General features: G+C 37.5%; 1 protein-coding gene across 4 annotated transcripts in view; it reads right to left on the reverse strand.

The window, feature by feature from the left end:
- Nucleotides 1-8,183, reverse strand: part of LOC109391433 (adenylate kinase 9-like) — a 91,940-nt gene that overhangs the window by 74,561 nt on the left and 9,196 nt on the right. For all 4 annotated transcript variants that reach the window (XR_002125806.1, XM_019658998.1, XM_019658999.1 and 1 more), the window contains exons 4-6: nucleotides 7,218-7,270; nucleotides 7,023-7,119; nucleotides 363-475 (exon numbers count right to left, since the gene is read on the reverse strand). Coding sequence is in view for 3 of the 4 variants with exons in the window: in XM_019658998.1 (XP_019514543.1) it covers nucleotides 363-475; nucleotides 7,023-7,119; nucleotides 7,218-7,270 (263 nt within the window). In the remaining variant the exon portion in view is untranslated. The remainder of the gene's footprint in view (nucleotides 1-362; nucleotides 476-7,022; nucleotides 7,120-7,217; nucleotides 7,271-8,183) is intronic.

Here is an 8,183-nt window from a genome sequence, read left to right on the forward strand (position 1 = left end):
AGGGAGGGAGAGAGGTGTAGGGGGAGAGGGAGATAGAGAGAGACAAAGAGACAGAGAGAGAGAGAATGTTAATGTGTTGGTGTGCAGGGGGTGGTCGTCAGGGAAAGTTCTGAGGAGATGCCTGAACTGACTTTCAGGGGATGACTATGGTTAAGTCTGGTGAAGAGGCAAAGAGGTGTCTCCTGTAGATAAAGCTGCCGGTGCAAGGGCACAGAAGCATAAGAAAGTATAACTCAGTCTCTATGATTGATGCATAAATTATTATTTCCCTAACAGCTTAAAATTTTTGAATGCATTTCTTTAATTTCACTACCGTCAAAAAGATTGGTTAATTATACTAGAAAAACAATTAATCTTCTTACCTTAATATTGATTATAATATCAGGTTTCAAATCTAAACTTTTCAGTAATTCTATTTGCTGCAAAATAGTCATGGCATCTTCTGAAAGTGATGGTATTTCTGTGATAATATAACCTGTAGAGTACAACAGAATTTTTAAAGTTTTATAATAATATCCACATATGAGAGCTTGGATTTATTATTATTACTTTATTAAATATCATCTAGTTATTGTTGGCATTTTAGTGCAGTGTCTTAAAATCATCTGCCAAAAATCTTTAAATTAATAGTTAAGGAAGTATAGCTATGAATAGTATTTTTCTGATAAATAAAATCTTTGGGCTAGGAGGAGACATCTTTAAAAACTCTAAATTTATTTTAGGCACATGAGGTACCTAGGGAAGGAAATTCTATGCTAATAATTATTTTAACTCATATTAGGAAAGCTCATATAATGAATGATAAAGGTATATTACAGGGGTTGCATGATATATTATTTTGCTTTCTTAATGTTTTATAATATAACAGGGTATATGTGTGTATAATGTATATGTAAGTTATAGAGAGTAATAAGACACCTCTCACATAGTGTAAGAAATTATCAATATGATTTTGGCATAGCACATCCATTGGTTTGCATCCCTACCCAGACACCCAAATCTTCTCATTGAAATTCACCCTGTTTACCACCATCACATTAATCTTCTTAATATATTTCTTTAATTATGTCACTGTCTTGCTTGATATACTTTTTTCTTATTAATAGAATAAAGTCTCAACTCATTCAGTGGAAATTCAAGGCCTTCAACCAATTTTCCCACTATTTTAACAGAACATTATTTTCTTGAAAGAACAACTGACAGATAAATTATGGTTATTCAGCTTTGGATATTTGGCAGAAATTTTGTAAAAAGTGAATGGAGTGAGCCTGTTATGTCAAGGACAACTACTGATAGATTTATTGCTAATTATAAAGTTCAAGTGAAAATTCAAATTTTGGAAAGCTTGTATCCAACTGCCATAAGATTAAGAGCTTCCCAATTCTTAAAACTTGTCCTGATGAGATTGGTGGTGGTATTAACAAATGGGATTTTTTGATATTATATAATGAAATGGGCCAACTTTTGGAAAGTCTGCATAACTCAGCAAACAAATATTTTGCAAATAACCAATGCATAATGTCACAAAATCATGCATGGGTAAAAGACGCATTCCAAGTGCAAGATAGAGTGGTGGATTTTAATGGAACAAAGTTTAAAATGTTCACTAATATGGTTTCAGATTCCACAATGTAACTAATCTTTAAGAAACTTCCACTTGTCAAGTTTTGGTGTAGGATCAAGAATATCCACAATTATTCTAAAGACTATTAAAATATTCTCCCTTTTCCAACTACACATCTGTGTGAACTGGATTTTCTTCATGTACTTCAACAAAAACAATGTATCGCAACAGATTAAGCAGAAGCTAATGTGGGAATCCAGCTAGGTATTCTCTTAAGCCAGACATTAAAGAGATTTGCAAAACTATAAAACAATACCACACTTCTCACTAAAATTTTTGCTTTGAAGAATGATTATTTTTATCAAATATGCTATTCATGTTAAATGTAACAGTTTTATTATTTTTAAACAAATATTTAAAACATTTCTTAGTTTTAATTTCTAATGTGATAAGTATTGATAGATATAACCCATGTAAACAAAAGCTCTTTTGGGGCCTCAACAATTCTTATAAGTGTAATGCAGTTTTGAGAACAAAAAACTTAAGAATGGCTATCCTATACAATGCCTTGAATAACATAATAAAAGAGTTACTAAGCATCTGTTGATAGATGAATGAATGTGTTTAATAAGCCAACCTCAAAATCCTCATTTAAGAAAGAACATGCTGACCACAATCTTTTATTTTAAAAAAAAATCAGATCAACAGTTATCATGGTAATCCAAAAATCTCATTAAATGCTTAGGCTTGTGCCAATTTCTCCTAAGCTTTCTCAAACACTTTATTTCTGCTAACTATGTGTTGGGCACTGTCCACAGAAGCAATCCTAAGTAGTTTACCTTCAAAAGGCAGAAAAGGAGACCTATTACCTTGGGTTTGGATATATGAGGTATAATCATGATTCTCTCCTGTCTTGCTATAATCCTTAGTTTCCAGCTTGGCTTACTTATTTGCTCTTCAAAGTCTTTGAAACACTTTGAAATAGTGGCAGGAGCCTAAGGCATTCATCCTATTTGAGGCTCTTTAAATGAGCTCAAGATACCCCTGCGAAAACACAGCCCTGCGTGCACTGGCATTGTCTCAGGAATCGGGTCAGATATGTCTCTGCTTGCTTCCTCCTGCTGTTCTTGCTTTTTGCTTTCTTGGCTCAGCATTCCCCCAGTTTGGTTCATTTCCTGTTGTTAATCTTGCCCCCACTTGATTAACAACCTTATTTGAACTTGTTTTCAAGACTTCGACCAGTGCCTCCTCTGGGACATGATGGCTGGCACTACCTCCCTGGTCTGACACATCACAATGGTGGGGACTGCAATGAAGGGGACAGCATGGCCGAGCTCTACGTTAAATTCATCCCTTGCTCACCCCTTCTGATCGGACAGTTCCCGAGACCTGTCAGTCTTGAGTACATGCCCTTCCCTTCTAAGCAACAAGAGATTATGCAATACCTCCCTCTCATTCCCTCTGTTGGCAATGCTGTCTAACATCTGTGTATCACAAGCAGATGACAGAAAGATGCTTGGCACTCTGTTTACTGTGCTTGCCAGCATGCTGCATATTACTACAACCACTGCCACTGCCTGGAGGGCTTATCAGGCATTCCAGGTGTGACTGTTGGCAGGTATGCTAAACCTCAGGTGTACTTGTATCTTTGAATGAGTTTCACACTTGGTCTCTTTCCTGAGGGAGGTAGCAGAAGAGGGGGTTGTTTCCATAGAATCTGGCCATTATTTGGGCTGCCTGAATGTCCTGAGCAGTGGATTTGGGGACTCTACCCAGTGAGATATGAGCAATCATCATCACATCCAAACCCTAGGAATGCATCTACGGAAAAGATGTGGGAGAGACATTTATGTCACTTAAATGTGTCTCACCACAGAAGATTTAGAGTTGAATAACTTCGTTTCCTAGACCTGATTCTGGGAAGAACTCAGGGTGATGCTTCTTTGTAAACAGAACAGAGCTGCTCAGTCCACTGACAACCTAATTCCAGAGACAAGTGTGGGAAGAAGCAGCACAGATGAGGACTTCCGGCCCCTGGCTCACATCTCCGGACACTACTACCTAGTTTGTGCCCTCCATACTGAAGATGAAGGGATGTTAGACCCCACGCCACTCCTTACTGGGAGCCTGTGCATGTACTATCGTAGACAGAGCAGGAAGTCTGCAGGCTAGTCCCCAGCCTGCATCACCCCACCAGGGGGAAACTGAAAGACCGTCCACACCATTGCACAGGGGGAACCAACTACCCCATAACCATTACTTTGTCCCCACTTCCTGGCACAGTGGGAAGAAGAAGGTATTCCCGATTTCCACAAAACTGAAGATGGCATGCTACTGCTTTCAGATTGAAGTGATGAGAGAGTCAGAGACACTGGGTAGCTTAGTGTCCAACCAGTTCTTAAATCCATCTGACCTCAGGCTAGCTTGACATGCGTGGACACAATGGTAATCAATGACTTGCAAGACCATCCACAGTGTGATACTCTTGGGGTAGGGAATGCCCAGATCAGGGCTGTCCAATTGACTCTACATTTTTCTCTTGGGTGAGGATGTAGTTCATGAAAGCTGATTTTGGCTCAAGGCCAACACAGCACCGATGGGTTCTGAATGAAAGGATTGTAATTATAGATTGTGTAAGTTCCTTCTAAATAGTGATAGGAACTCCGAGTATAAAAGAGCTCTGGTACAGAAAAAAATTGAGATTGAATTTGGCAGTGTTCTGCTGTGCAGTGCCCCCGGCAGCACACATCTGTCTTTAGGATTCTGGAGTCATCAACTACCCAGCCTCATCCAGCCCCTGGGCCAAGTTAATATCCCTACTTTGAAAGTCTTCAATTTCCAATTTTGCCTCTACCATCTTCCAAGCTGCTGGGTATGACCAAACATCAGAAAGAATCCTTGATGAGCAAAGACTTTCAAACTGTGCCTACCAGAGTGCTAGGCTCCAAAGAAATTCCTTTGGGAATGCAATAGGATGGGTGAAGGGAGGCTGAGCAGAAGGGGCTCTAGGTCCTGCCTCCACAAATGAATTCAGTTGTGTATGCCTAGAAAGTGGCCATGAACTTGCATGCTGAGAGTGTGCCCTCAGAATCAAAATGTCATTTAGACCACTTTTCCTCTGCCAGCTCCCAAGTGAAATACAGGGGACAGAGAACTTCATTAAATGATACCATGGGATGCAATCGCAAAATCCAGAATGTAGAAACTCTAAAAGAGAAATAACCAGTTTCTTCAACAAAGAAAACACAAGATGATAGAAAGAGGTAGGGGAACTGGTAGATTAAAAGGAGCTTGAGACATATCAACAAATTGCAATATGTGAAACCTGGTTGGATCCACTTCAAAAACAACAACAAAAACCAATTAGAAAAAATATGAGGCAAATAGTGAAATCTGACTACAGACTGCGTACAGTGGTTCTCAACCTGTGGGTCGCGACCCCTTTGGGGGTCAAACGACCCTTTCACAGGGGTCGCCTAAGACCATCGGAAAACAAAAAGATATTTACATTACGATTCATAACAGTAGCAAAATTACAGTTATAGAGTAGCAACAAAAATAATTTTATGGTTGGGGGTCACCACAACATGAGGAACTGTATTAAGGGGTCGTGGCGTTAGGAAGGTTGAGAACCGCTGGCTTAGAAGGTAATTTATTAATATTTTATTATATTATATTATTATAATGATAATATAATTATTATAATAATATAATTATTATTAATATTTTAGGTATAATGATGGTAATATGATTTATGTTTAAAAAGAGTCCTTATCTTTTTGAGATAGGTACAAAACGTTTACAGATAAACTGATACGATATGGATTAGCTTCAAAATAAAAGACGGTTAGAGGAGGGGCGTAGGTAGAAGTATATATGAAACAAGATTAGACAAGAGTGGTGTGCAGAGACTGGATGATGGGCACATGGGGGTGGATTTTATATTACTCTCTTTACTTTTGTTTGAAATTTTCCATAATAACAAGTTAAAAAGGTTATGAACACTATGAATAGCATAGCTGAGAAGGTTCATTTTTTCATGTTTTTTTTTTCTTTCCCTTTTTGCCAATACTTATAATTTAGGCCATATTTTTGTAGCTATGTAAATCACTCTAAATTTTTGAAGAGGTAAGATGAGATAAAGTATAAACAAAAAGATATTTGCCTCCTTACCTTATACATGCTTCATGTTAAATCACTATGTTTTTTGAGGTCATCTACCGGGGGTGCAAAAAATGTAAACACATGACTTATATTCATCTTTTGTTATCAATATATACTGAGTATTACAATTTTAATACAGTTTTTCCTTTCTTAAAATGTGTATACTTTTTTTGGCACCCTCTGTATTGACCTACATTGAAATTCTGTGATTGTCCTTTTTACTTATTTAACCTCCCACATTCTGGGTATTTTTACCAAGTTCACCCTCCTTATCACTGATCAATAGATAGATAAAGTATGTGTGTGTGTGTGTATATATATATATATATATATATATATATATATGTGTGTGTGTGTGTATATATATATGTATATATGTATATATGTATATATACACATATATAATAGATGACATGTAAACATATGTCTATATATGGGTGGATATAGTTCATTTTATATATCATCTACACAGAAGAGATCTTTCTACTTATGGATACAGTTTGCAGTGACAAGTCTGCTTTTGCTACTACTATTATTGATTTGCTTTGCAATCATGGTTTTCACTTTACTGCACTTTATTTTTATCCCTATGTTCTTAATAATCACGAAGTCCTCTCTTAATGAGAATGTAAAGCAGCTTTCTAAATTTTTTTTCTTTCATTCAGTAAATCTATTTCAGACGGATGAATTCCTCCCAAGCACATCTTTACTTTTCTTCCTGCTTTTGCAAATGTCCCAGTTTGCTCCTTTTTTTTCTGTCACTCTGAGCCCCAGCAGTCCTTATTCTGGGGAGTTTGGTCCAGCGCCCCTTCTCAGCAATGTGTGAGTGCAGGTGGCCTCTCAGGCCGTGTCAGAGGGCGGGCAGGAGGGATGACCAGGCTAAGCTGGGGCTATTCTACTTGCGGCTCCTGCCTTGTAAGTGTGGATTAATGCAGAGAAACCTAACGATTGACAGACTTAGTAATAAAACTCAGGGTTAGTGGGAAAGCAGTCAGTAGAGTCTATCAGCACTGCGAGAAGGACCACAGCAGAGTTTTGATGCTTTTTCTGGGTAATACAATGCTAAAGGAAGATTGAATCATATACACTTAATTTTTTTTTATAAATGTAGACTATGAATAATAAAAATAGGTAAACAAGTGAATAAAACTGTCTGAGATGCTCAACTGAATTCAGGCTCTGGGATCTGTACCAGGGCAAAAGAAAGAGCAACTCCAGAAACTATTAGTGCCTCAGACAAAGCATTAGTGCTAAGGCTGCTCTGATAGCCACCGATGTATAAAAATAAACATACCAAAGTGAGAGACCTCTAGGGAGTTAAGCTTCTCCAGCATTAGCTTTGTGACAAGTTCATCTGGAATGCTTTGACCACTGACCAGCATCGACTGCAACTGAGAACAAGCACAGATAGTGTGCATTACTGTGTAATATGCCTATGATACAAAGTTTCTTTTAATCATAGTAAGTTTGAAATTTAAGATTTGTTTACCATAACTCCTGATTCAGTTTCACTGGCAATCTGTTCTTCCAAAACTGTCAAAGCTAAAATATGAATTCAAAATATTAGCACAAATTGGTATTAGAATTGCCAAATTAAGAAACACATTCGTGTGTTTTGTAACTGGTAACAAAGATTAACATTTGTATATCACTTTAGAGTTTACAAAGTACATTTATACACATTATGTCATTTAAGCATAACCAAAGTGTGAGGCGGCAGAATGTACTCCACAGAGAACATGTCTCTGCCACCCACTAGCTAAAGGGTCTTGCGGAAGCTAACTTCTTAAAACTTCCGCACTTTCATACTTATGCCCTGTGTGGTACACAAGAGAATGTAGGATGAATTGAAGTTGGGTATATGACAGTGATTTGGAAATGGTAAAGTATCACACAAAGTACACAGTAGTATTAGTCCAGATACTTTTATAACCATTTAGCTATATCCAGAGCCCATTAATTTTATACACTGATTGTATAAAAGGAAAATAGGCATCAAGAAATGTTAAAAACGATAAACACTGATTAGAAAAAGGGGTCCTGAGGCAGAAATTTGAATAATATGTTTCCTTTTTAAGAGGAAATGTTCTATCCCTTGATGGAAGACATCCTGGGATAGAAATGACAGGGCCATGACCTAGGGGAGGACCCAGGAGCTAAATTATGTCCCTAGCTGCTAATAGTCTATTGAACATTTGGTATTCTTTCTTTCTTTATTTTTTATTGTTAGTTTCAGGTGTACAGAACAATGCAATAGTTACCCTTTTCACCCTCACAAAGTAACAACCCCCCTCCCCCCATCCACTGCCCTCCCACCCCCGATATCATGCTTATCTATTACAATTCCATTGAATCTGTTCCCACACTCTACTCCATATCCCGAGGTTATATGTATATATAATTATAGTTGACATACAGTATTATTCAACATCAGTTTCAGAAATACAATGCGGTG

Source organism: Hipposideros armiger, unplaced genomic scaffold (assembly GCF_001890085.2).
Source record: "Hipposideros armiger isolate ML-2016 unplaced genomic scaffold, ASM189008v1 scaffold_292, whole genome shotgun sequence".
Classification (NCBI taxonomy): domain Eukaryota; kingdom Metazoa; phylum Chordata; class Mammalia; order Chiroptera; family Hipposideridae; genus Hipposideros; species Hipposideros armiger.